We start from the raw sequence: 27,987 nt of genomic DNA on the forward strand, positions 1-27,987 counted from the left end.
AAAAACAAAGGGGAAGTCCCACCTCCACGCGCCTCGCTATTCCAGCCCAGGAGACGCTTCAGACATAAAACCAACAAATATTAAAAAGCAACACATAAGCAAAGTACTCGAACACATGTCCGCCATGAGATGTACATGAAGTAGAAATGAGAAAAAAGAAAGGTGGAAGTCCTTGACATCTATCCGAATATATCTTCATCTTCATGCATTCATGCATTCATATCGCGCACGCTACGGAGACACCGTTCAAGGCGCTTGCCGCGCTCCTTTTCGCGTACAAGGGTATCCTTGACAAATGCTCGGATCGCGTCACGGCCGACCTTTTCCCGCCATGAAGTCCAGCCGGCGAGTTCGCCGACGACAACATCCTTGTTCCACGATACCTCCTTCGCCAGCCGAGTGGACTCGGATTCACCATCGCGAATCTTTTGTTCGAGGTCACGGACGGACTTTTGTCGAGACTCTTCAAAGCCTGGCAGGTTGATATTGAATTTGCGAGGGAGGGAGGAAGAGAGGAGGGAGGAGCGAGAGCGAGAGATGTGACGGTTTGTTGAAGAGAGTGAAGACATGAGAGCCAGTGGACGGGATAAAGAAATGAGAATTGCAGCCGTGGTGTTGTCGACTGAGGAAAGAGCTGCCAAATATTGCAGGAGAGGGGAGGAGTCAGACCTAGAGGTCGACAGGTAGGTAGCGTACCGAGCAAAGGCCTCGATGTGTGAGACCGGGAGTGCATTGGTGGGCGCTCGGAGTGTAGCAAGGACAGATGAGCATATCGTCACCGCATCGGCGAGATCAGATGTTGCATTCTGCAATGCATGCCCTCGGCGGATAAGGGAACGCGTGTTGACGTGTACACCGCGCACCATATCCTGAGCGTGGGTGATGAATTGTTCTGTGTCCCGCATGCCCTCCAGTGAGACCGGAGCGTATTCATCCGCGATGGTCTCTGTGAGCACAGCAGCCTTACGGTACGATCGATCGGCCACCATCTCAGGCTGAAGTTCCGGAACGAGGAAGAACTCCCACAGCATTTCGTGGGTTGAAAAGGTTGGATGGGCGAGAAGTGTCTTCAGGAACCGGTCCAACTTTTCCTGGAGATCATGGAGCACAGACCGTGATGGCTTCGAATGGATCTGGAATGGATTCCGAAAGTCTGAGAGGGACGGCATGTAAGAGGCTGGATGTTCCACTGCAAGCCATTTAGCCAGATTTTCAAAGTCGGAGAAATTGCGGCGACAAGTCGTGACAGTGTATATTGTCGATCCGGGCCGCGATGATGCCATGGATTCGGAGGGAGGAAAGGGTGCGCCGGATTTGAGAATAAAGCGCACGGTTGCGTCCTCGACAAAGTACGACCGCACGACTGTTGTGACACGACCAGAAGGATCACTACAGGCTGATGGAGGATGGGATAACAAGATCAGATCGTCGATGCGATTTCGCACCTCATCATCCTTGGCCAATTCCACGGCTGTTAACCCGCGGGCTTCTTTAATATGAACGTCGACCCTTGGGTCTAAGAAAAGAATGCGAACTTGATCAACTCGCCCGTACTTGCTTGCCATCATCAATGGCGTAAATCTCTTGTCGTTGGTCGCATTGGGATCGCAATCGCTTTCCTGCAATATGCGCCGTGTAATCTCGGGATCCCCAACAATATGAAGCAGTGTGTTTCCCTTCGTATCGACATGATCATCAAGCTGAAGTGGTTTATTGTCGCCTTGTGCCCATTGCGCTGCAGTCAAAGCGGCTTGGACCATTGATTTGTATTCCGGATGATCATACGATCGACAAAGTGCAAAGAGTGGTGTTTGTCCATGTTTGTCCCGTTGTCGCCATGGGATAATGCTACCAAGTCTCCCTAGCAGCGAGGGTGTGCTGAAAAGATAATGGGCAACAGTGCGACCGTGGACGTCAGATTTCGTCAGGTAGAATGCAACCACGCTTGTGTCTGTCTTTGCAAATAGGAAGTCCAAGAGAATATTGACTATTTCAGTGTGTGCGAGTTGCACCGCGGCGTTTAATAGCGTGGTCCCATCAACGTTGGTGTCTTGGATGATTTCTTCCAAGGGGTAATATTCTTCTAGAGTCAACAGGTACTTCAAAGCCTCGGCCTGACGGGCCTCCACTGCCATCATCGGTATAGAATGACCAGCAGGATCTTGGGTTTTTGTCAGCGTCTCAATCGAACTATCACCTTCAATCCCACTAGTCATGGACCCGAGGGTTGCGGTCCTGGAGATAAATGAGATAGCTGATGATTCCGATAGGCTGCGAACGTCCATTGAAACCTTCTTAATTGGACGGTGCGGGTGTGATTCTTGGATAATCGAAGGATCGGCCCAGGTTTGGAATGGGAACACATGGGATAGCGGTGGTGCATCGACAACAGCTTCATCCCGGTATGAGCCGCCATTGGTATGACTCGTGTAAGAGTGCTCGAGAGGGAGATCATCCAGCTCATCAGCTTCATCTGTCTGGAACAAGACAGACTTCCGCTCTGGTTCCGGTGGAGTCGTGTCGTCTATTGATTCGTGATCGCCGTTCGGTTCTAGTATTGATTTCATATCCGATATTCTGCCAGCTTTTGTTGCTTGCCACAAACGTCTGTTGCGAGCGCTGGCGCGCCGTAATCCGGCGGAGTCGGTTACGAGATACATCAAAACAGCTTCAAACGTGCTTAAAGCATATCCCATCTCGCCATTATCAACGTCGTCGATGTAGATAAAGTGCTGCATGTACAACAATCGAGCTTGGAGATGCCGTACTTGAGAACGAATGACAACAATAAGCAATAATGACACCAAGACATCAGCATTGATCGTGACAGAAGAAGTTCCCTTCTCAGATGGCGTGCCGTCCATTTGATCATAACTTCCAGGGAAGGAGATGACCTTCACTGTTCCAAGGAGAGTATTCAGCATATCATGGGGACACCGAGCGTCATTGATCTTCCGAAATTCTTCCACAGCTCGCCCAAGTCGGCGAATCAGTTCTCGCTTCCCATCATGTCCACCTTCAACGGAGATTCCGACTTGAGACACATCGATGCTCTCCATCTGGCGAATGCGGGCATCCAGCTCTGTGTCCTCCGGTTGCCGGAACGAACAAAGACGAGGGAAAAGCAGGGGCTCGTGGACTTGCTCGGCGACATAACGTTCTATTAGCCGCTCCACAAGAGGACCGGTGAGGTCAGTAGTCGCACCTAGCAACGACAATTGCTGCTTGTCAACCAGGCGGAAAAGATCAATAGCAGCAGTCACCGCAGTTTCCAAGCTTCGACGCATGAGATCTTCATCGTCCTCGAAGTATTCTTCGGAGTTGAATGGCAATCGCCCTCTACTGCGTGACGACCAGCTGCGGATAGAGGAGCTTTCGTCTGTCCAAGACTCGGCCCGTGATAACTTATGGACGCGTTCACTGCCGGATGCAGATGGCGATCGTGACGGAGGAGGCGGCAATGGTTTACCAAGTTCCTTTCCAAACTCTTTGAATAGTCTTTCCAGGCCCGGCTGCATTTGTCGAGCAATCATCGGGTAATTGGCTAGCAGTTCCCCAAAAGATTTGATATCTTGTTTTGGTGGGGTCCCAATTGAATCTCCATTTCCATATTTCTTGTCCGGGGCAGTCGGTACAATCCCGGTGTCGGTCCCAGGAACTACTGCTTGTAAAACCTTGCCAGGGTCATATGTTCCGATCAACGGGCGAGAGATGTAGTAAATCAGCCATGGGCGCGAGTCATTGGACGGGGAGTAATAGAGCACGTCGGAGAGCAGTTGGGCCTGTGTGAGTGACTTGAATCCTGATAGAAAGTACCGGGTTAGCGAACATATTTGGGTGAGCGCATTCACCAGCGAGGGCTCTCCACCTTTGTTGCTGTACACTGAGTTGTCCTTGATGATCACCGTCCTTCCATTGAATGTAGTAACCTGCTTTGCTTTCCCCCGATTTTCGCGCACATTGTTTTCCTCCTTGGTATTTGCAGAGCCATTATGAATTGGAATGCGAAGCACATGGCTTCCTAGAAACTCTTCTGACGCGACAAGATCAGAGTATAGCAGGTTGGACTCCCGGTCGCGTGAACCGATGAGAGATTCTGTCGTTGGAACAAGCAAGACCTGAAGGAAACAAACAGCAAACACCAATTAGCCACTCCGGATGATCCGACAATAAATTCACAGCCTCCACCTACATGATTCTCAACCGGTATACACTGGCCAGGAACAGTGCTTCGAAAGAAGGCACGGAGAAAAGGGTTTAGAGGGTGCATCCAAACGGTTTTGGACGGCCCAGTCCTTCGACTCCAGCAATCATCAAGCCGTCCGTCTCAAATCTCCGCAGCAGTGGATATGTGCGCCGTCAGATTTCGCGGGGAAGGGCAGCTTGCATGCAACAGGCAGCAGCTTAATATGAAGTCAGAATAGCTTGGATTTAGTTAACAGAGCTGCAAATAAGCTTGAACAAAATCACCATGCTAGATCACAGAAAACAAGAAGCCACAAAGATAAGAGTTGAAGCAGAAGCACATGCGTCGCGGGTGAATCGAGAACGTGATCGACAGGATGATGGGCGCTATACCGCATTGGGTAATTCTTCCATTCAATACACTGCAGCTTGCGCTTCCTCCTAAACAGCTTCGGAGATTTCTTAACCTATTTTGTCAGGGTAAAATCTCTATTTACAGAGGTATTACAGGTAGATTTTGTGTAGTCCTGTCATGATATTTCTAATATACAGATAATAGATGGCGACAGGCACGCCATGTAGATAAAAACACAAAAAGGACTGCCGTGTCTCTCCGCACAATGCAATCAAGTACAACTATGCCGCACACAAGCAGCTAACCCAAAACAAAACCATGATCTCTCCCGTGAAGGGAGATCAACCCAGTCTACGCACGTGTCTGCTGCGAGTACCACCAAACTTCAGTCGAGTGGAGTCAGTCACTCGCGCAACAAGCCCCCGAAGGTGTCGTCCCTCATTGCCCAAGAGAACCTTTGTGAATGCCTCGCGGCCCTTTCCAAAACCACGGTAGATCACCTCCAACCGTTCGATCTCCATCAGGAAGCCCTTTTCCTGAATCTGGGTCATGAAATGAGCGGAAAGTTGGTATGCCGGATCAAAGCCGGAGCGACCAGCTTTACGGAAACCGATCTGACCACATCCAATGGACAGAAGGGGGTTGCCATTTGGTCGGGTCAAGGTAAGGATTGTGTTGTGCTTGTGGCAGTAGACGTGCAGGTGGTAGGGAGGGGCTCGGTCGGCGTAGGGATTCTTGATCATGTCGGCTTCAAGGCTTTCAGCCATCCTGGAGTATTCAGAGCTACCGCGCGAGGATGGTGGGCCAGATCTCTTGCCCTGCATCATTTGTGTGATTGCAGAAAGCGGCGACGCGGAACCGGAAGGTGTCTCGGGTTCTCGATTCAGCATTTGGTTCTCAATGTCGCTACCATCGTTGCGCGCAGAACGTGTGCTTTGCTGCGAGAATAGACGTGTGATATTCAAGGGGGTTCGAGGCTGGGATTGGCGGCACACCGAGGGCAATGCCTTGGTCAACGTCCTCATGGAAAAGGAGCTCATCGTGGTGACCGGGATTTGCGAGAAAGGACGGATAAAATATGAGAAAAGCAGCACTGAGTTATAAACCGCCGATCAGTTAAACATAAATCGCCAATTCGAAATGCCGAGATGACCACAAAGCGCGGGTGGTGTAGAGCCGCTGTCGGACCGAAGGGAAACGCTGGAAGTTTTTCGAAGTCTTGGCATCTGCACTTTTTCCCTTCCCCGAGATCTTTGCCTCTCCCCATCTATCTTCTTCATACCGCGTCCAGGCTGGGCTGGAATTCATCTTTCCTGTACCCTCATATTTAATTCTATTTTATTCTCCTATCGTATCAACTCTCCAGAGCATGATTCCGGCCAAGATGTCTGCGGCACGAGCCGTTTCCTTGCGGTCCCAGGCGCCGTCTCTCAGAGCATCTTCTCACCGGTTGTCTCACGCCGGATCATACTCGACCCTCTCAACCTTTACGCACTCTAAGAGCCACCGAGCCATCCTTCAATCCCCTTCCCACCCCATTTCTCAACTTGTCTCGCCGTTCGCCGCTCTCCCTTTGACCCGGTCTTTCCACGCCGCAACTTCCCTTTGGCAGCAACAGCAAAAGCAACAAGAAGGAAAGCAGGGTGAGAACGAAAAGTCCGAATCAGAGGGCGAAGAGTCCAAGGAGGAGAAAAAAGAGAAGAACGAAGAGAAGGTCCCACCACCACCCCATGGCGACAAGTCTCCTTGGCAGGTATTCCGTGAGACTCTGCAGTCCGAGTTCAAGGCCTCCAAGGAATGGGAGGAGTCCACCAAAGCTCTAGCATCCTCAGCTCACCAGTTCACCGAGAATGAGAACGTGAGACGTGCGCGCGCTGCCTATGAGGCTGCGTCATCTGCTACGACCTCCAAAACCTCCACAGCCATCAAGACAACCGGTCAAGTCATTGGAAAGGGAGCCGCTTGGACATGGAACACCAGCGTTGTGAAGGGCGTTCGAAAGGGTGTCAACGCAACCGGAGAGGGCCTTGAGAAGGCCACCAGACCCGTTCGGCAAACCGAAGCCTATAAGAGTGTGAAGGAAGCCATTGATGACGGCAGTAGCTCACGCTATGGTGGTTGGGTCGAGAAGGAGGAACGTCGCAAGCAGCGGCAGCTTCGGGAGGAGCAGGAGCTCAAGTCTGGAAAGTCTATTCGCGTTGAGGAGAGAGTTGAAGACCCCAAGTAAGTTTGGTTGATGGCGAGGTTTCAGTTTTCGAGTTTCTGACTGAGTTATTTCCAGTGCCGGTACGAACATCACTCTCCACAAAGATTCCGCCTGGAAGGATTCCTGGAAAGACTTCAAGGACTCCAACCCCTTGATGCAGAAGCTCTTCACGATCAAGGAGAACTACAACGAGTCCGAGAACCCCCTGATCAGCACAGCCCGCAGCATCTCCGACCGTGTTGCTGGCTTCTTCGCCGAAAATGAGACCGCCATGGTCATCAAGAAGTTCCGGGAAATTGATCCCAACTTCCAGATGGAGCCTTTCCTGCGTGAAATGCGCGACTACATGTTGCCTGAAGTCCTCGACGCTTATGTCAAGGGAGATGTTGAGACACTGAAGCTCTGGCTTTCAGATGCCCAGTTCCACGTCTACGCTGCTCTCGCGAAGCAGTACACTACTGCCGGACTAAAGTCGGATGGTCGCATTTTGGATATCCGTGGTGTTGATATCTCTCACGCCCGTATCTTGGACCCCGGTGACATTCCTGTATTTGTCGTCACCTGCCGCACACAGGAGATCCACGTTTACCGCAAGATCAAGACCGGTGAGCTTGCCGCCGGTACAGATGACAAGGTTCAGCTGGTCACCTACGCCATCGGATTGACTCGTATCCCCGATGAAGTCAACAACCCCGAAACCCGTGGCTGGAGATTAATCGAGTTGCAGAAGGCTGCCCGTGACTACATCTAAGAGCGCGATCTAACCCTCTCCATTCTATACTACCACACCTTTCTCTATCTTATCGTGGGCATATGCCCTCGTGGACCTCAACTCCTTGCATCTTGACTTCCACTTCACCCCTTTCACCTGTACAATACAACTGTTTGATATCAAGCCAGGTGGATCCTGGCACCTGTTACGGTTATGCCTGTTCCAGTGATTGCGAATTCGGGCCTTCGCTGGGTAATCGGATTTTCTTTTTTTTCATGTATTAATGCTTCATTTGGTCTGAGATTTTGCTTCAAGTCTTACGAGGACTTACGGCTCTCAGTCCGCTCAAATCTGTTCCGTCCTTCCCATAGACTAGGACGCGTTGGATTTTATCTGATGGCATTTCGCTGGTTCTTGAGGTGTTCTCCTGGCGTCTTTGTGCATTTTCTTTCCACTCTCCCCTCGCCACCGTGTATGACTGCATTGGGTTGTTGGTTTTGGTTTCTGTTGGGGCCAGAATAGGTCGCCAACATATGAGGATCCTTAAAATCATGTAAATATATAAAGAGACGTTTCTAACCTGAATTATTTTCCTGTGTGTTGTAGCTATCTTGATAATATCGAGAGACCAACTGTAAAAAGATATATATCCGCGCCCTACTACAAAAACATCATGCAACCAAAGAACATTTTTGTTCTTTTCCATAAATCTTCAATTCAATTCATTTACTTAATTTATTTAATTGTAGAGCATCTGCTATCCCTCACCCGTGACTTCGCCAAACGCAGTCATGTCTTCGAAAAGGCGATGGCAGTAGACAACAGCATGCCGGTGCAGTCCCTTGTGTTCCCATCGGACGGATTATGGAGTTTCTCCTCGGTTCGATCATAGCCCCGTTCACTTTTCCAGTGCGTGTTGGGTTATGATAAACTGGGTAAGGTCTATCTTGCAATAACTAGTCACACATCTCGCCTCAAGATTGGAACTGAAAACTCCCTGAATATAACCGCTAGGACTTGTCTGGTGCGACCGCCTCTGGAACATCCTTTGCACAAGTTCCTTGTAGATGTCTTTTGCGACTCTCTCCAAACAGCTCTTTGCGGGGAAACGGGAAAACCAGCAAATACCCGAGAATTGAACTTCCTTGACCATGTCGATGGCAGGCTCGAAAAGCTTCCCACAACAACAGCACTTATCGCCGGTAGGCTACTTCATGCCACGCGCCTTGTTGTATTGGTGAGATCCCACTGTTCGACAAACGCATACATGGCTATCACATAATCTGCAACCTTGTCATGCGCGTCAATAATGATCCTGTAGACGCGCAGACAGTTGAGGGGAAGCTTGGTCGGCGTTGAGACTTTTTAGAGGATTGCCTTGGTTCTTGGTTTATGTCTTTGTCCACGCGGACTCCATTTGATGGCCTCTCGCTTGCACTGCGTCGCTGTATTGGCGACGAGAGGCAGAGTCCGAAATTGACTGGCGGTCCAAGCTCAGGGGGAAACACTTTTGAGACCATCGATCGAATGACTGTCAGTCTCGTTACTCCACCGGATATTGGAGTTGCATTGGTTGCAGCAATCTCCAGGAACAGAACATGTATTTTCTAGTGCCTTGGTGGACCGAAACAATAGATGGGCCGGTGCTGGAACTTGATGTGCCGTGCCATGGAATCTGCTAATGACTTGAGTGTTGCGAGAGATGCCTTCCAGTTGTTTGCTGGCCCTACAGACGCTTCGAGCGGACTTGTATGGATGATGTTATTAGAGGTATCGGTGATCGAATACACGACAAGTCTTTGGTCGCGGTTATGGGTCAGATAGTCTGCGATGTCCTGGGATGTGTTGGTGGCCCAGGGAGACACTCCATGTGAGGACTGCCTCGAGATCTCTCGCTTTGCCTGAGGGCATCCCCCTCTCTCGTTTATAATAGCCTCAACTCTAGGTATCACTAGAGCCGCACTTGCCGGATTCCAGAATTATAGGATTATAGACTTGATATAGTTAATTATAAGTCTTGGGTTACCAAGAGGAGAATGAAGAAAAGAAGAACTGCAGCTCTATTGAACATTCTATTTGAACAAACATGATAGGCCTCAAACGCAGTCCGATCTCAGGTAGGCGACCTGTACAAACAGGCCACATAAGCATTTCGTTCACGGCGTGTGGCTTCTACAAAACTTGATCTATAGAGAGGGTGATGAAGCTGGGCATAATTGCAGTGACGCATGGCGTGCTCTTCAACAAAACCTAGAAGTTCGACCGACTCTGGGGGATCTTCTTAATCGACATTTGATTGAGGCAAACATGGTGATCGAGAGATTATCTACTAGTGGAATGTCCAAAAGGAAAGCAAGCGACTCTTTTTTTCTTTCTAAGAAACGCTTTGAAAAGTGAATTTGCTACATGGTATATCAGATTGCTTCTTTCAATTTCATGGCATCATCGAATCCAGACATTTATTTCTGGCCTCCAGCACCACCGGCACCACCGCCCATCATGTTCTTAGCCCTGTGTGCGAATTGTTAGTAATGTGATTTTGGAAGCCTAGTCCTGGAGGTATTTCATAGACTTACATATCCGCGATGCTGGGATCGCTCATCAGGCTGGACATGTCAGGCATGCCACCACCCTGGCCAAAGCTTTCAGCCATCTGACGGAGGCGGGGGTTGCTCATCAGGTTGCCAAGCATATCGGGGTTGCTCATGAGATTCTGTGCCATGCTGGAGAACATAGGGTTACTCATCAGAGAGCCCAGGTCGGGCATACCACCAGCACCGCCGCCGGCTCCACCGCCAAGCATGCTGGCCAGGGAAGACAGGTCAGGCATGCCACCGGCACCACCACGCGAGGCACCAGGAGCAGTGTCCAGTTCCTCAGATGGAGGCTCGGTGGTCCGGGAAGTCTCTTCGAGCTTCCGGGTGGAGGTCTCCAAGCCACGCTTCATGGCCTCACTGCCACCGTTACCCTCTGCTTCAATACCCTTCTCGTATGCCTCCTTGGCGGCATGGTAGTCACCCATATCGAAGCGAGCGAGACCCAAGCGGCTCCATGCCTTGGAGTACTTGGGATCGGCAGTGGTAGCAACCTCAGCATCGGTAGCAGCCTTCTCGTGCTGGCCCGAAGCGGAAAATGCGGCGGCGCGGTTGGAGAGATAGATGGGGTTGGCCGGGGCGATCTCGAGAGCCTTAGTGTATTGGGCAATGGCACCGGCGTAGTCCTTCTTAGCCATAAGAGCATTGCCCTCGGACTTCAGCTTATCGGATTCCGGTGTAGGCACACCGACCTTAGGCTTCTCTTGCTGGGAAGTCTGAGCTCCTGCGGCAGGCTGCGGGGTCGACTTGTTGCGCAGCTTCTCGTAGACGCTGTAGATTCCGGCCAACGATTGTCCACCTACGGCATCCTTCACAGCAGCCTCATCGGTGGGATCGACTTTGAAGGTATCCGCGATACAAGACTGGGCAATCTCAATTGATTCGGCATCGTCGGCGGTGAGAGTGCCATCTTTCAGGCTGGAGCTGAGGAAATCAATGATGGCCAAGGCCAAGCGCTTGTTGCTTTCTGTTGGAGCCTGCCATACATTAGTTCCACGAATCGATCACAACAGGCAAAAAGCTTACCATTATAGCAACCTTCAATGAATATTTAATGAAAGATAGACAGCGTTCAAGAATGATCGAGATGGAAGAAAAAACTGGTGAGGCAATGCGGGGGAAGAGCTTTGGCACGTGATCGTAGCTTATCGTTTCCCCAGTCTGTTTCCATCCAAGTTGTTTGGACTTTGTATCTTTACATTCAAATTTGTGCTTTGGGGGTTCTTGTCTGCTTTGCTGACGGAGAATTGGTTCCTTGGAGATGACTCCATGTGAGCTTCATTGTCCAACTTAACCCCTGAACCCGACCTGAGCCATGTACTGGCCTCATGGAGTTCCCCGGGTCTACGCGGTCAATGGACCCGATATTACCTACGTCCCCTCTGATGAGGATCGCGAAACCCTGAATACCACTCCAACGAATGATCGCAATACCTTTGACGAAGACGCGGCAGCAAGAGGGGACGACGGTCAACATGAGTCCGCAGACACCAAACCCCATGAGTCGCAAACAAACTCCTCGGATACTGGTAAATCAGGATGGGGAAGTGAAGCTATTAGAGACATATGTGTCTCTCGATCCGGCCAGATGTTTGCCACAATGTCAGAAACATCAATTGCTCTTTGGCAGACTCGGGTATGTCGACAGTGATATTATTGCTTATGGGGCGAGTCTAAACTAGAGACTGACAATTCTGGCAGCCCACAGCAGTAGTTACAGCAATCACTCGATCACAATTCTCCTTGAAAACATACGGCGCGAATGTTTCACTCCTTATGCACCCGGATTCGACTATCCTGGTTGTACAGACCCTCAATGGGTACCTACTCACATACTCAGTGGCATCGGATTCAACAACTCAAGTCTACCAGCAGAGATTTGACCATTCCACACACCATCGTCGTCAACAATTGGCCCAGTTTGCAGCAGTTGAAGAGGCCAATGTTGTTGGCGACATCAGCATCCGCTTCCGAATGGCCATCAAGATCGAGTCGGGAATCGTCAAGGCGCTGGCGCTAGACCAGGAACTTATTGTCGCCACCGTGAAACCACCAGCTATACAATGCATTCGGTGGACGGCCGAGGTGGGAGGATCACAAACTACATCCGAGCTATTGAGTCGCATCCTAGGGATCTCGAAGAAGATCTCGATTTTGGACATGGTTTACGATCGTGCCATGAATTTCCTTATCTGGATTACCACCAGTGGCCATGCCTATGCCGTGCAACAAGATACGGGCTCACAACAGGATTCTGAAGCAGCCAAGAAGTTATTCCTTGGACATTGCTTCCATAGCCCAAAGGATGATAGCGAAAAGGCTGTCAAGGTGACCGTAAATGCACGCTTCTCTCTATTGACCGTGAGCTGCTCCAACGGTGACATCTTGGTTTACACTGCAAAAGATTATATGGGCAACGTTCCGCTTTCACAAAAGCTTCATCTACCGGCATCGCGCACAACCACTGGGGCTTTGACTTTCATGAGTTATTCCCCGGATGGATATTGTCTCTTTGCTGGTTTTGAAAATGGCTGGGCAACATGGAGTGTATTTGGGAAGCCTGGAGGAAACAGCTTTTCGGTGGACCCGGCGTTGGCGACGGCTAATTCGGAGGATTGGTTGACTGGGGTGTCAAACGGGTGTTGGATTGGTGGCGGGTCGGACATAATTCTCTCTGGACATAGCGACCGTCGCCTGTGGGTTCTGGAGACAGCTCGCAGTGCTTTGACTGGCTGTTTTTCGTCTGCAAACTTGGCTAGAGGCCTTTTACAGACCGGGACTGAGTGTATCCTCTACCGCGGCCATGACCTTCCAGATCTCATGACAATCTCCGGAAAAGACTCGTTGTGGCATCATGCCCAATATCCTCCGGCATATCTTCACTCCCAATGGCCGATTCGCTCCTGTGTCGTGTCTCAGGATGGACGGTATGTTGCAATTTCAGGTCGGCGTGGCCTTGCACATTACAGTGTCAACAGTGGCCGATGGAAGGTGTTCGAGGATTCGAAAGCCGAAAATTCCTTTGCTGTGCGAGGAGGCATGTGTTGGTACGGCCACATACTGATCGCAGCAGTGGAGAGTGATGGGTCATACGAGGTACGAAATTTCCCCACTTGCATTAGTTTCAGGCCTGACTGACTTTGGTTGAAAGATTCGTCTTTTCTCACGCGAGGCTCCTCTCGGTAACAATTCGATTATGTTCATCGAATATCTCCCATCTCCAGTTGGGTTCATTGGAACTTCTGGAGAAGATTCGCTCCTGGTTTACACATACGATAACATTCTGTACCATTATCTCATTAATTCGACACAGCCTCAAGTCATTCTTGTCCCCGTTGGCCAGATTGCTTTCAATGGGATTGTCCGGGCACCTAGTCGCGTTCGATCAATCAGCTGGGTATTGCCCGAAGAGCAGATGCGTGAGTTAGCTTGTCTCTTACACCGAGCTTATTATTAACAAAAAAACAAGGAAACGGTGAACCATCTCAAGACGTAAAGGTTGCATCGGTGATTCTTCTTGTCGATGGCAACTTGGTATTGTTGCAGCCCACGGTCTCAGATACGGGCGAGCTCAAATACGACATGCGTATTATATCCCACGACGTCGAGTATTATATCTTGATGCGTGACCAGATTTCCTTCAACTTTTCCTCGCAGGTTGATGAATCCCTACCCGCCAGCCCTTCAGTGGACATGGCATTGGAGCCACCTCACAGAAGCCTTTCGCTCCGTGACTCTCTTTGGATGTTCCGTGGCCAAAACCTGCTAGCTTGGAACGATGTTGAAGATGTTTTGCAGGAGGAGATGGTGCCGGCGCCACTCAACATTCCCCTAGACTTTTATCCATTGTCTGTTTTACTGAACAAAGGCCTTGTGCTCGGCGTTGAATCGGAAATGATGCAACGACGTGATGTGACATTCACTGTTCTGAAATTCGCCATCCGGGTAAGTCATTTTTCTCGATCAATAACATTTTATACTGACCTGTGCACTTCAGACACACCTTTTCTTACCATACTTCCTCCAATATGGCCTGGCCAGTATTGGAACACCTGCGGCTCTGGCTCTCTGTCGCCACTTTTCTCATTTATCTTACTTCGCTCATGGATTGGAAATACTCCTCCACCACGTGCTAGACGACGAAGTGGATAACGAGAGCCGAGCAAATAAAAGTGAAGATCCACAAGCCCGACCAGAACCACTACTCCCAACCGTCATTGCTTTCCTCCAAGCCTCGCTTGCCCCCAGAGATTACCTTGAGATTGTTGTACAATGTACACGGAAAACAGAGCTTCGATCGTGGCGCACACTATTCGCCTACCTGCCCCCACCTAAGGATCTATTCGAACAGGCCTTGAAACTTGACTCCCTCAAAACTGCAGTTGGATACCTCCTCGTGCTACAAGCTTTCGAGGATGAGGAGGAAGGACATGATGGCCGCATCGAAGAATACGTTGTTCGGTTGATTGCTCTAGCATCCCAGAAGGAAGACTGGGAGCTGTGCGCTGAGCTGGCCCGCTTCCTCATTGCCCTGGATGCTTCGGGCGAGATGCTTCGACGCGCAATTTCCCGAGTTGGTCTGCGGCCCGACTCTAGGCCTCCCACTAAAGGCGCGTTTTCTGGGTCAGCACGGTTTGGTCCGGCAGGTGTCCAAGGTCTGGGCTTAAACCTCCCAATGAGGTCGCCATCATGGACGTCTCTACCCCCAGCATCGTCTCTTTCGCCCCTTCCAAGCCGGCAAAATGGTGATGTGTCAGATGAGAATCCGTATGCAGCGGATGAGTAAGATAGTAATCAAGGATATTTTTGTTGATAGTAAAGACAGTCAGATAATAATTTCACCGTGATCTCCTAGTTCTTTCTGAAGTAGACATTCCAACAGCAAAAAGTAACAAAGCACAGCAGTTATTAGATGTAATCCCTATGAACAGCTAATCTGGGCTTATACTATTTGGTTACTACATATTACCTGTTCATTCCCCCAATCTATATCGAAGTGAGAGCCTTACCATGTTCCAAGGCCCGGTCATAGTCTGGAAACGTAGTTTATATGCATTACCATCATAATTTGCTGAATCTTCGAAAATATTCGAGTTTATATGTCAATTTGTCCTAATGTCACCCTTCAAAGTACTAAAAATACCACTGCGAAAACACTTCGCGGATATCAACCACTTACCGTCGCCTGTATTCCCTGAACGAATCAATATCATATTCCCATGTTAGCCCACACAACTCCATGAACCGAATCAGTTCACGATACACGAATTGCCTCAATATCAAACCGCAGGTGAATTCTGAACGAACGACCCAGAGTGTGAACTCTAGCGATGCGATGCGTACCTCTCTCCCAAGCCCCTAGAACCAGACAAGCCGCTGCCTGTCCAAGCTTTGTACCTAGAATCTCTTTATACTCATCAGTATCATACTCCCATGTTTGGCTCTGAAACCGATTATTCCAAGGCCAACGCAGTTCATGCTTTGGGTAAAGTATCTCTTGCACGTAGCGCAGGCTTTCGTCGTTCTCAACATTAGTAAAATAAAGATAATGGAGTGTATCAATGGGAAAATCAAACTTATACTGAGCAATAGCAATATCCGACCAATGCGGTCCATCAAATCTGTAAATGCATTCACCAATCATAACGCCTTTCATGAAGCTATGTCGATACTCGGTTTCCCTTCGGTAGCCTTGCTCATCACAACCGCAGAGCAAGAGCCGTGTGAGTCGGTACTTATGCTCATTTATGGGAAGTCCTAATTCCTCCAAGTCCTCATGGATAGGCACAGGAGGGTCGTCGAAATGGTTGCTAGGACATGTGAATCTCTCTTCGTTATTGCTGTTGTTGAATAATTCGAACATTGTAGTTGTTGATTGCTCACATTTGCATCCGGCTAGATTTGGGTCAGCTATCCATCCTTGGTATTCAGTTCCCTTTCGATGGAACTCGTGTACTTCTTCATCTGTTAGTGGGGGTTTCTCGCGGCTTATAAAGTTAGTGGGCGTAGGGGGTGTCTTTCCATGATTGGATTTCCCGGCGTTATCTGGGATGGGATACGGGGGAGGGGAGCCTGGGGAACTGGGGGCTATACGTCGTCGGGTTGGGGAAGGAGAGTCACTGCTGTCACTTTCACGACGACGCTTTTGTGGTCCCCGACTGCGTGTACTTCGCTTTGCTGACGATTGCCTGCGGGACCTTGGCTTGCGTGTCCTTGGCTTTTCTGCTGATGGTTTGCGTATTATTGATTGTCTATCCCCCATTGTATAAGTCTAGGCTAGTCTCGTTTTATGTTTGGTAGAAAGACAGGGAATGTTGGATGTGGTTGATTGTATTTTGTGATATTGATAGAATGAAGACGGCAAACCACATCATTATATACATAGTAGTCCTTTTGGATCGTTCTCCATGATAGAATGAATAAGGGCTATTAAAAGAAGAAACGAACAAGTCGACACAAATAGCATACCCAAGGACAAGTTTAGGGCAATGAGGAAAATCGAGAATTTAGCACAAAGGGAGTAGGGACTGACAAAGAGTACAAAAATAATTTGACAAAGAGCTCGAATACAAAGAGAAACAAAAGTTGCTTTGCGGGAACAATGGCATTATCTATAGGTTATTGTCAGGAGAGATAGACTTTAATACGACACCAAAGCGTTAGCGGCCTTGATGATATATGGTCTAAGAGATGCGTGAACGGTAGTGTGAAGGTACGGAAGTAGGTGACAGGACTTGGGAGTCTATTCTCCGGGGCTGGCCAAGATTGCCTACCCGTGAGAATCTCTAAGACATCGAGATGCACTTGAGAGCGGTGGACCACAAAGTAAAGTTGTTGTCGACCGTAAGAAGTGGAACGAGCTCTAAGAGCTTTAGCTCCGCAAAGTTGGGGTGCCGGGAAAGTACCTCGTCGTGTTTGGGTGTGCAGAGATGATGTCTCGCCGGCGTGCTGCCGAAAGGCTTACACACTGGGATGGTGATTGAGACGTCGGCGGCGGCCGGAGTGATATGCTGATGTGGTTCGAATGATCGACCAGATAAAATGATTTTGGACCGTTAGAAGTCATAATAAAGAAGCATTGTGTACGTCGATGAAGAGGTACTATGATGAAATGGGGTGAGTTGATAAAGTGACCGCCAAGAGAGTGAAATGCACCATGATGATGAAGAAGAAGAAGATGATGAAGTGACCGTCGAGAGTATGTGCTAGCATATGATACTCTAGTAAGTAAGTGGCCTGGTTGATGTGTTGACACTTCATGAGAGAAGTCCTGGATGATGAAGCAGATTACTCTGAGCCATCTTGTCGGGACGTGCAGTCATATCTGCATAATCCGTTTTAATAGTACCACAGGTTGCCATTGTTGAGATGTCTAGGCTTTCTATTAAGCCCATTGAGCTTTTCTGAGGTATGATGATGATTTCATTAACCCGATGTAGCTCGCTATTACATACATGCTGCTATGGGGGGATAGCGTCCCCCCTTCTCCCCTCGTCCTGTACTGGCTTCCTTGAGTCACCGAGTCCCTATATCACCAGGATCGCCTACAGCCTACATCATACTAGCAGGTTATACACGAACAGGTTCGGGTCGCGACGCTATACTTCGTCCACGGGTCGTCTTCGTCGTCAGCAATGGCCGATCTCCATATACATTGGTATAAGGTAGCCTCGGTAGGCCTAGTGCCTAGCCACTAGGTAGTGCGTCCTATTTCTCTAGCACTTACAGTGTCCTTTTTTGGTTTTGATTTTATCGGATTCAAATCTTGGTCGCCCCCTTCTCTTTACCAGCGAGTCCACTGACTGAAACTGTCCCAGGAGTCCCGATACGATCAGAAACTTCACCACGACCGGTGCCGCCTTCGCTTTCCTTAGCATTTCCTCCTCCCCGAGCGTCATTGACATCCCTTCCTCGAACAATGCGTCCATCATTTCGTGCCGCTTTTCCTCTAGGAGCGGACACTCCAGCAACTGGCAGCCAGGTGAGTCCACTTTCTTGAGGTACAAAAGCATCGCTGGTCCTGTGGTACTCAGCCCAATCCTAAAAACTATGAATCTATATAAAAGAAATAGGCAATGTCTCCCATGGAGTCCGTCCTCTACCTCCCACTTCTTCCTTCTCACTCTTCTCTTGCATCTGCTTCTTGCATGTCTCACTTTCAATTGATGGGGCTTTCTCTTGTCAGTTATTAATTGGCATATTTGTCGACTCTGGCTGAGTTTCCCGTTCCACAGCTTCATTTCGAGTTCTTGCAATTTATAGCCTCGTCTCCTTAATTTCCCTTCTCGCTGGGTTGTGAGCTCAGTGCCCGACATAATGACCCCAAGGCAGTTGGGATGGGAAAGGAAGGGGTTGGATATTCGAGGGATGTGTTCACACTCGTAAGACGTGTGCATGTCCCAGCCTACTAAGGCAGAACTGATCCATGGATGGGGAAACTGCGCGCTGGGTCGTGAGCTCAGTGCCGGCCTCAATGACATGAAGGCAAGCCCGACTTGGCCGAGAAGGTGGCTAGCGTGCAAAGGATGGGTTCACGCGAGTGCGACACGTGCACTGCGTTTTGATACGGAACAAATGGGCATGGCTAAATTGCTTTGAAGGTCATAAACCTTCAACCCAAATTTCTATTCTGCGAAATCATTACGAACCAATTCTAGTCTTGATGATGTCTAGTTCTTTTACCTAGATCCTTATTTGCCCTAGCGGCCTTTCATGTGGACCTTAAGTCTCGTCTTAAATCCTCTCTTACCGGACACAATTATTGGACTATCTCATCTCTCGCTGTTTACAGACTGAGCAGCTTGTTTGTCAAGCTTACCTGCAGGGTATAAATTCCCTGCTCTTTGCTGGGCTAATGAACAATGATTCTTCTTCCTCTTTCTCCCCTCGCCAATAGCCATAACAAAAATGACCTTTTTCAACACTCTCAGCCTCATGGGGAAATTGCTGGGTCATGAGCCCCAGCATTGAGGGTTATGGACTCTCCCCCTGACCCCTGACCTTGTATTTTAGCTATCAATACAAACCCATCTAATTCCCATTATTTTCTAGTCCTTTGGCTGGATGAAGCGCTTGAATGGTCATACGAAACTAGTTAAACTACAGTAGTTAATTGAAATTTCATTCATTCATTGACACATTGTCCATTGGACCTACATCTCCTCACCAAGAGGTGAGGCCCCTTTACCACAACTCCGGGGCTGGAAAGTGCACATTTCTCAATCGTGTACAGAAGTCCATCCCAATAGTTTCTTCCCGTCGATTTTGACGTTAAGTCTCAATATAGTAAGGTAGTTGTTATCTCATATGTATTTAGACTCCGTCTCAATAAATACGTATTTGCTCCGTTTACTCTAACTATTCAATGTTTACTACCTCCATCCCCAGGTATTATCTCTCTCTCTCTCTCTCACCCCATTTCTCACTTCCAGCACGCCAATCTCTCACATTTCTCTCACTTCCAGCACCTTCATTTCTCACTTCCAGCACAGCCTCCCCTCTCTATACTCATTCCCCCCTTCTAGCGCGATAAGACTCTTAATATATATAGGGATCCTCTCAATCTACGCCTAGACCTACTACTATGGCACGTCCTTCTAGGCTTTCTCCCACGCCTTAATCGTCTTAGTTCTCGACTTCGGCACCCCCTTCTTTGTAGTATGACTTTTTAGTCAAAATCACACCGGTTCAATCATATTGACATGGGGCAAATTACCAGACTATAGCTCCCACTCATCCCAAAGCACCAGTTCTAGCTTAGCATTTTTAACAGCTTTTTTATATATCCTATCAACTATACGCTTCGGTATACCAAGTAGCTCCGAGAGTTTAGCACTAGATTTACCGATAGCTTTACCAGTAATAACAGCAGAACGCTTAGCAATACTGTGGCCTATAGTAATAAGCAGTAGGTAGTAGAAGTAGCAGATAGTAGTAGGAAGCAGGAAGCAGGAAAAGGGGACACTATTCTTACATACTAGTGATTTGATTTAAAAAAGCAAATAACAATTTCAGAGAAAACTATCGAAAGCTACCTCCGTCCAGACCTCCCTATCTTAGTATGCCGGGAGGTGGACACGTCGGATGCGTGTGAATGCATCCCTGGCACGCTCACCACCCTCCTTGCCGACACCGCTCGCCTTGGTGTCGTTCAGGCCAGCACCAAGCTCACGCCCCAGGGAGCAGTTTCCCCATGTGAGGTCTGCATCAAGGCTCTCTCCAATTCGGCGCATGCGGGAGAGATCATGCGTCAAAACGACAGCCCCCTTTCCATTAAGGTTGTCGTTGCACAGTTCGATAACCTCATCCTCGGCTTCGAACTGATACACAATGGTGACAGGGCCAAAGATCTCCGCGTGAGCCAGGGCACTGTTGGTGGGCACGTTGGTCAAGACAGTGGGGTGGATCCAGAAACCCCTAGCCGGATTCACTGGCGGAATGCTACCAATCTCAAAACTGGCACACATCTCTCGGGCTTGAATGAGGTGGGCTCGAACCCTGTTGTAATGCTCCAAGGAAACAACAGGACCAAGATCCCTGGCAGCCCAGTAATAATCACGGACATGTCGGACAAGCTTGGCAACGAACATGTTGTAGATTGATCGGTGAACGTAAATCCGAGAACCGCTCAGGCAGAGCTGTCCGGTGTTGTTGAATGCTGCTCCAGCTGCGGTGGAGACTGCATCGTCCACATCGACATCACCAAAGACCAGAACTGGACTATTTCCTCGGAGCTCGAAAGAGAGGCGTTTATGGATATCGGCCGCAGTGTTCTGTCGAATCTGGATGGCTGTCAAATTGCTTCCATTAAAGGAAACTCCCTTAACAAGGGGGGAAGCGACGAGACTCGCACCAGTGACAGATCCATTGCCGAAAATGATGTTCATCACACCAGGGGGGACCTCTGCGTCGTGGAGGACTCTAGCGAACACTGTTATTTCTTGGTCAGTACTGTTATTGGAAAAATTGTTGAAACCGCATATAATCACTTACTGAAGGCAGTCATACTAGTGTGTTCGCTTGGCTTGGCCACACCGGTGCATCCGAATGCGAGACAGGCGGCAATTTGCGAAGTCAAAAGGTAAAGCGGCATGTTGGAGGACGTAATCAAGGCGTAGACACCCACGGGAACTCGGTGTTCAAAAGTCAGGGTAGTCTCTTCCACGCCTCTGTTGACATGCGCTGCACTGGTCTCATCCTGCAGGATGAACTTGGCGAAATACCTGATAATAGTAAGTAAATGAACAGACTTAAATGTAGAAGACTGAACGAACCGGAATTGTTCAATCGAACAGTCAACCTCAAATTGAGCACGAGCAAGTTTCTTTCCCTGGGTGATGCTTTCCCAGACCGTAAACATATCTTTCTTGTACTCAAGAAGATACGCAATTCGAAGTAGGAGTTCAGAACGCTGCTGGGGAGTTGTGGTGGACCAGGCTTTGAAAGCCTGGTCTGCCACAGTAACAGCGTAATCGACAACGTTCTCGGGACTAACAGGGACCTCCATCAGTAGATTACCGGAACGAGGGCAAACGGAATTGATCCATTCCGGCGTGTGCTCAAGATCAAGGAATTTGCCTTCAATAAAATTCTGAGCAAGAAAAGGCGGGTTGGCAGGGTCGCTGTTGTAATGAATGGCTCGAGCCATGGTGTCGAGCTCCCAGATGTAGTGGAGTGAATCCATTGTGAAAGTTAGTCTCAGGGATCTAGAAGGGGTGGGGGGTGGGACCGGCCGCGGCGGGTCCGGGGCGGGTCCAGGTAGGATACGCGTCTTACCTGCATCGAGGAGGTTAGCAACTGCGACAACTTGAGTAATGTTTGTGTGGATTTCCAATATTTGGATGAAATACCATACCTTCTGATGAGACGCGCAAGAACCGGTTCTAAGAAGCCGATGGTTGCGATATGTGGATGTGAGAAGTTGATGAATCAAGAGGAGAAGAAATTTCTGAGAGGTAAACAAATCAATTTATTTTACATAGCACTGCCTTTTTCAGTTGCTTAAATCCTTAGCTGTGAGGCTATAGATCTTAAACCTAGTATAGTGGTGGATACTAGCACGTGGCATAGACCCACTTCCCTTTTCGGAAGTATAAAATTATTTTTCTTTTCTTTTCTTTTTTTAAAAAAGGAAAAAAAAGAATTAGAAAAGGAAAAAAGAAAAAACAAAAGATCTTTTAAGAAAAGCAAAAAAAGAAAAGAAAAAAAAGAAAAGAAAAAAAAGAAAATATTTTTAGAAAAGGAGGGAAAAAAAAAAAAAAAAAAAAAAAACCATTTGCCCTCCACCAGCTACCCATCTATGAATATTGGATGCCTGGGGCGTCACCATATGATATAGCCTACATGTTTGATAGCCCTTTCTCCGTTTCTCTCTTTCCTTCTCTCCCTCCTCTCCTCGTGCGAAGCTACTTTGGTAGTGGTAGAATACTATTTTTTTCATCATGTGACAAGTAGTGGCCGGTGTCAGATTTCCCATCAATGCATTGACTTTTATACTCCCCTTCGGGACATATGGTCAAACGAAAATATACAGAGAAGATTGGCATGGGGCATCAGGCTCAATCGAAGAGAAGCTACCAATCTTTCGCCTATAGGGTGGCATAATGGTAGAACATCATCCTATGTAGGCTGTACAAGAACTCTGTATTTATTCGACCGTATCCGTATTCCTCTGTTTCTTTGACCCTTTTTAGTCTTTGACAACTTACCGAATCTACAGTGCTGCACAATGCCATTGATCACGCTTTCTTTGTTCCTCGCTGTGGTTATATGCGGTTGTTTTCTCGAAGCCCACTCAACGTCCAATCGGCGTCCTCATTCATTTATATAGTCAGTCGCCATACCAAAACTCTTCACATACAAAATGGCTTGTAAGTACCCTCAGTTTGAGCCTTACGGAGATAAGCTGACCCGATGGATTGAAGATGCCAATGAACCCGGATGCCCTATTCCACTGTCTACAGTCAACTCAGGGATTCTCCAACCGCCTACGTGGAAGAACGAGTATGAAAGACAATGGTTATCACCCGAACATATTGCCTCACTAGTGGGTCTTGGGATGCCAATTGGAGATCTAATTCCCGATACTCTAGATCCCGTACCCCCGTCTTTCCGGCACTCAATTATCAAGACGAAAAACGGAATCACGGCATTGGTAGCGACGGTTAGACCTGGCGTGCTTTTTGTCTATTCTATGCGAAGACTCCATGGGTCGAATGATCCTTATATATCTCAGCTTATTAAGATTGCCTATGAAACTCACTTTCAGTTGGGTAGTATCAAGCATATTTTCATAGGTGAGGTTCAAGAACATGAAACTGAGCCGTTTATTGAGGAAGAGGTCTATCCATCCCGTGAGGGGCTCGATTATCCGTCTCCAGAGACTCAGACCTGGGACTATAATTCACATGAGTTTAGCGCCATTATGGGTACCCCTGTCGGTAAAGTCGTCGGATTCTTTATTCTAGGTGCGTATGGTCAGGGTGTAAAGCGGATTGCGCGGATTGCTACGTTTCACACTGGTCTTGATCTCCACAAACTACATATCCGTTTTGATATTGATGATGCTTAAGGTCATCAAATCTCTAGGGTCATAGTCGAACCTCAAAAGGTAAAGGTCGTCACTGGGTGATGAAGATGACAGGAATTTACTAACCGTTTATGCCATCGAATGAGATGGACACTTTGATCCGATTTGTTAGAACTGGACCGAAATCTTAGACTTGATCAGACTTTTCAATTCATGAATAGCGTATTCTATCATATGTATCTTTTCCGGGCAAGATAAACTCAGTGTATAACAGCTTTAAAGATCTTTCCTTGCGCTCTAAGACATTATTGATCGTTGCACTTGATGAATTTACCAATCGGATCACAAATTGTGAAAATTTGATAATATTCAAGGTCTTGAATCAAGAATCAAGACTCGTGTCTGCCCGTAGCTACTACCACCTAGCTACTGCCACCAATGTATCCACCAATGCATCTACCACCACCAATGTAGCTACTACCACTATGTAGCTACTACCACCCAGCTACCGCACATGAGCTATTTTGAGGCCATCCACTATGTCTAGGCCAGAAGTTAGGGTCAGTCGACGCGCTCTCTCTGGGCCACTCGCCATTTCCAGTCGACACGTTGCTTACCCAGTTGTCATTACTAGGCGGCACGTTGTCTTTCCACTTGTCATCACTAGGCGGCGCGTTGTCTGCCCACTTGTCGTCACTAGGCGGCGCGTTGTCTACCCACTTGTCATCTTCAGGTGACATGCTACCTCCATCCCACCAGGTCTCTGTAGGTGCCTGTGAACTCTTCCACTCGTCATTTCCAGGTGCAGGCGAGCTCTGCAACGCGGGCGTGTTGAATGGTCGGTTGTTGTCACGATACGCATTCTTCCTTCCCTTTCTCCCACCCCGCTTGCGATTCTTGTTGTATCCATTCGCCAGAAGACCAGCTTCGTATGCACAAAGCTTTGTAAACTCGTCAAATGTGACGGAGTCGCTGCATACTGCACATTGGACCGCTCTTTTCAGGTCTTCGGTCAGGCGGTCAAAGAGTTCGTTTTTCAAGCACCCGAAGGATATTCTGTTGCCACCGGACTTGTACAAGAACATGTGTAGGAAAGTATGGAAGTCATCCGTGGGCTTCATGTTCGGTCTATCAAGTCCATCGCAGGCTTCAGCAGCCGCATTCAAGCTGCCGAACCGCCATTCAAGGTCATCGAACACCTGCTGCGCTGTAGTGTACGGAGTCACCGCATCCTTTCTCAAACGGGCGTTCAGGTACTCATGCGCAGTTCCAGTAGTTCGGCATGCAATGTAGATAATCTTGTGCTTCTCGGTTGGGTAGTGGTCAGCGTTGAAGATAAACTTGCCTTCCATGTCATTGACCCAGCTCTCGAATTGCGGGGTGATTCCATCGTCCAGTCTTTCCGGATCCGGGATGTAGGTGGACTTGCCAACTCGGGGCTCAATGTGCTCAATGGGGCCTGCAACACTCCAAGCAGACAGGGTAGACTCATCGGAGTCGTCTCGGTCTGCCGGTTCAATGGAAGCAAGTACACCAGAACCTACACGAGTTGGTTCGTCGAGTCGGAGACGATCGTTTTTTCCTTTGGCGGAACAATCCTCCTTTTTGAGTCTGCCCCATTCGGCATCTTTGGCTTCAGCAGCCTTGTGGTCATCAATTACGGGACGAGCTCGGTGAGCTTCAAGTGCCTTTTTGTGTTGCTCCATAGTCTGTTGCTGGAGTCTCTCGTACTCCGCCTGCGCAGAAACAATTGTGTAGTACACAATGCTGGGATCGAGGTTAATCCACTGTACGAAATGTTCGTAGTCCGCAACACCCTGCTTCAGTTGCTGAATCCAGGACGGACAGTGACGACGAGAGGCGATGTAGGAGTCTTCGTCGTCTCCAGCTTTGTCAAGAGCGGATGTAGCAGGATTAGGTTTGGAGACATGGCCCTCAGAGCCGATTTGCGGCTCGGATGTGACGACCTTCCTTGCCATCTTCGTGAAATTTAGGTCAATTGGAGATGGAGTGATGCTCGGCCAGTCAGGCGGAGCGGCAGGTGGGGCCAAGGGCTTCGGCTCGGGCCGTGCCTTGGCGTGCATGCAGATAAGTGGATACCAGATCAAGTCTAAAGCTGTGCAGTTGTGTAGGGGATAATGATGAAGGGAGATGGAGGATGATGAAAGAAGAAGAGAGAGAGGAGGTCTGTGGTAAATTTATACCTGATCTTGTTTGCTTCGCAGCAGTATGTGTTGAGGTAATCGAGGTATGTACTGCGCTATAGATCATCCCAGCTCGGGGCCTCCGATTTATGTGCTACATAGTCATATTGTGGTGATACCTAACCATACCTCATATCATCTACTCTTCACTTCTAGCCATTGCATTAAAATGGTCTTCTCACTTTCTCACTGTTCTTCATTTAAACTTCTCTCACTTTATGATACGGACTACACAATGTCACTCATTCTTACCCCCGGCTCTCATCCGCGGCCTACTATTCATCCTAATTCATTCAGACGTGAAACCCTGTACACAAAATTTATACCTTTTGCATCTAATGAGAACAAGAATTGATAGGGAGAAAAAGATTACATTAAAAAAAGGCAGTCGCTTCTATTTCAGGATCACCCGACGGCAGGGACGGGGCAGTTTAAGTTATTGGCATACAATTAGGATAATCGTGTCTCTCACTTTTGAGAATGGGATCAAAGTCTATACCGACATATCGATATGGATATTTCAGTACCAAGCGGCCGTTTTCAACATCAGAAGATGTGAATGGCGAGCATTATGTTATCCTGAGTTAAGCTTTGATTGTTAGACTTTAATTCATTGAGTGGTCTTTCGACATGATAAAAAAAAGTACATATGCAAATGACATTTGACGATCTAAGCTAAGACTATGTAGTTCTCTGATATTTAATTTGTAGATCCGTTCTCCCGTTCCTGCAATGTTTGACGAACTTTAGGAAGCACGAACCGTCCATAATCAATGGCGTCGTTAAGGTTATCATACCCACGGATAGAGATAAGATCCGCACCAAGATCAATATAGTCAAGAAGCGACTCAACGACAGTCTGATGCGACCCAACCAAAGCAGTAGACGCCCCACGTGCATTCGTCGCAGTAACAGTGGGATACCAAAGCGCCCGATCCTGCACCTCACCACGAGCAGCAATATCAAGAAGCCGCTGCGAACCAGCATTCTGCGGTGGCGGCGCATCAACAGGGGCCTTTCCTTGCCCCTTCGCCCGGTTTGTATTCAATGCGTCGAGGGTTTTATGCGCCTTGGCCCAGGCAAGCTCCTCAGTCTCAGCAATAATAGGACGGAAAGTAACCCAAATACGCGGTCTATCCGAGTCCGGACGACCGGCCTTTGCTGCCTCGGCATAGATACGATCAATTTGGTCCTTTGTCTCTTTCAAAGGTTCACCCCACAGTCCAAAGATGTCAGCCAGGGATCCTCCGACGCGGTAGGCCTCGTCCGATGACCCGCCGACTGAAACGGGGATTGGGCCGTTCGTCGGGCGAACGCGGTTGCTGAATTGTTTGAACTGATAGTATTTACTGTCCCAGTCGAATGGCTCGTCGGATTTCCATGCACGGCGGAGAATCTTGATGTAATCTTCCAGACGTCCGTACCGTTCATCCTTGCTGAGGAAGTCGCCTTCTCTAGCTTGGTCTGCGTCGCTTCCCCCTGCGATGAAGTGGACGACGACGCGACCGGAGCTCAGTTGGTCGAGGGTTGCTAGGGCCTTTGCTGCGACGGTGGGGTACAATGTGTTGGGTCGCAGGGCAATGATGACCTTGAGCTTTTTGGTCACAGAGAGAATAGTGGCTCCGATGGTGAATGGATCATAGGATGAGGAGTCGTAGGGGACTAGTGTGTAGTTGTAGCCATAATCATCGAGGTTGCGAGCGTAGCGAGTCAGATACTCTGGATCAATTGAGGCGTTGGGAATGGGGTTGATTTCGGTAGATGCGTTTGGGAATGTGAGGCTGATGAATTCCGGCATAGTGACTTTCTTTGACCTTTGACGTTTTAGATTTTCTTGTAAATAATATTTCAACTTCCCTCTTGTGGCAGATTGGTCTACTTTAATACTTCAGCATTGTAGTATCTCCGGGATGATTTGGCATCTAACACATGACGCAAAAAGGTAAGCAATTGCGTCTTAGCACGCAAGTTGATAACTATTTTCTTCTGGGTTAGATCAGATAATTTGATTCTAGTAAGCACAATTCCTTTGGTCGCATCATGCAACAAAAAATAAAAGATATTGCGCCAATATTGCGCAAGATGATCCATATGAATCGCAATATAATGTTGACGACCCCCCGGTAAGCCTATAAAAAACCGGCCGAAGTCGCAGTTCAGTAACGGGATTAGTTTTTCAAGATCTTATTTTCTTATCTAAGGA

At 48.5% G+C, this 27,987-nt stretch overlaps 8 protein-coding genes across 8 annotated transcripts; 3 read left to right on the plus strand and 5 right to left on the minus strand.

The window, feature by feature from the left end:
• Window positions 1-209: 209 nt before the first annotated feature.
• On the minus strand, window positions 210-5,580 carry PGRI_033590 (putative VPS9 domain protein; the record flags this gene model as incomplete). The annotated part of the gene is made up of 2 exons (XM_040791072.1): window positions 210-4,118; window positions 4,900-5,580. 2 exons carry the CDS (start codon window positions 5,578-5,580, stop codon window positions 210-212), a joined length of 4,590 nt encoding a protein of 1,529 aa, XP_040644128.1.
• A 329-nt stretch (window positions 5,581-5,909) lies between these two features.
• Window positions 5,910-7,497, plus strand: tim44 (protein translocase subunit TIM44; the record flags this gene model as incomplete). Its single annotated transcript, XM_040791073.1, has 2 exons — window positions 5,910-6,763; window positions 6,822-7,497. The coding sequence occupies 2 exons, from the start codon at window positions 5,910-5,912 to the stop codon at window positions 7,495-7,497; spliced, it is 1,530 nt and encodes a 509-aa protein (XP_040644129.1).
• Window positions 7,498-9,917: 2,420 nt separating this feature from the next.
• Window positions 9,918-11,081, minus strand: PGRI_033610 (uncharacterized protein; the record flags this gene model as incomplete). The annotated part of the gene is made up of 3 exons (XM_040791074.1): window positions 9,918-9,969; window positions 10,035-11,029; window positions 11,079-11,081. 3 exons carry the CDS (start codon window positions 11,079-11,081, stop codon window positions 9,918-9,920), a joined length of 1,050 nt encoding a protein of 349 aa, XP_040644130.1.
• A 286-nt stretch (window positions 11,082-11,367) lies between these two features.
• On the plus strand, window positions 11,368-14,838 carry PGRI_033620 (RIC1 family protein; the record flags this gene model as incomplete). Its single annotated transcript, XM_040791075.1, has 6 exons — window positions 11,368-11,688; window positions 11,754-12,979; window positions 13,031-13,148; window positions 13,204-13,471; window positions 13,522-13,997; window positions 14,050-14,838. The coding sequence occupies 6 exons, from the start codon at window positions 11,368-11,370 to the stop codon at window positions 14,836-14,838; spliced, it is 3,198 nt and encodes a 1,065-aa protein (XP_040644131.1).
• A 5,269-nt stretch (window positions 14,839-20,107) lies between these two features.
• PGRI_033630 (Aldehyde/histidinol dehydrogenase) lies at window positions 20,108-21,735 on the minus strand (the record flags this gene model as incomplete). The annotated part of the gene is made up of 3 exons (XM_040791076.1): window positions 20,108-20,982; window positions 21,045-21,274; window positions 21,326-21,735. 3 exons carry the CDS (start codon window positions 21,733-21,735, stop codon window positions 20,108-20,110), a joined length of 1,515 nt encoding a protein of 504 aa, XP_040644132.1.
• Window positions 21,736-22,914: 1,179 nt separating this feature from the next.
• Window positions 22,915-23,622, plus strand: PGRI_033640 (uncharacterized protein; the record flags this gene model as incomplete). Its single annotated transcript, XM_040791077.1, has 1 exon — window positions 22,915-23,622. The coding sequence occupies one exon, from the start codon at window positions 22,915-22,917 to the stop codon at window positions 23,620-23,622; it is 708 nt and encodes a 235-aa protein (XP_040644133.1).
• A 452-nt stretch (window positions 23,623-24,074) lies between these two features.
• PGRI_033650 (uncharacterized protein) lies at window positions 24,075-25,664 on the minus strand (the record flags this gene model as incomplete). The annotated part of the gene is made up of 1 exon (XM_040791078.1): window positions 24,075-25,664. One exon carries the CDS (start codon window positions 25,662-25,664, stop codon window positions 24,075-24,077), a length of 1,590 nt encoding a protein of 529 aa, XP_040644134.1.
• Window positions 25,665-26,484: 820 nt separating this feature from the next.
• Window positions 26,485-27,582, minus strand: PGRI_033660 (LLM class flavin-dependent oxidoreductase; the record flags this gene model as incomplete). Its single annotated transcript, XM_040791079.1, has 1 exon — window positions 26,485-27,582. One exon carries the CDS (start codon window positions 27,580-27,582, stop codon window positions 26,485-26,487), a length of 1,098 nt encoding a protein of 365 aa, XP_040644135.1.
• Between the last annotated feature and the right edge of the window lie 405 nt (window positions 27,583-27,987).

The sequence above is a fragment of the Penicillium griseofulvum genome, assembly GCF_001561935.1.
Source record: "Penicillium griseofulvum strain PG3 chromosome Unknown contig_85, whole genome shotgun sequence".
Taxonomy (NCBI): Eukaryota; Fungi; Ascomycota; class Eurotiomycetes; order Eurotiales; family Aspergillaceae; genus Penicillium; species Penicillium griseofulvum.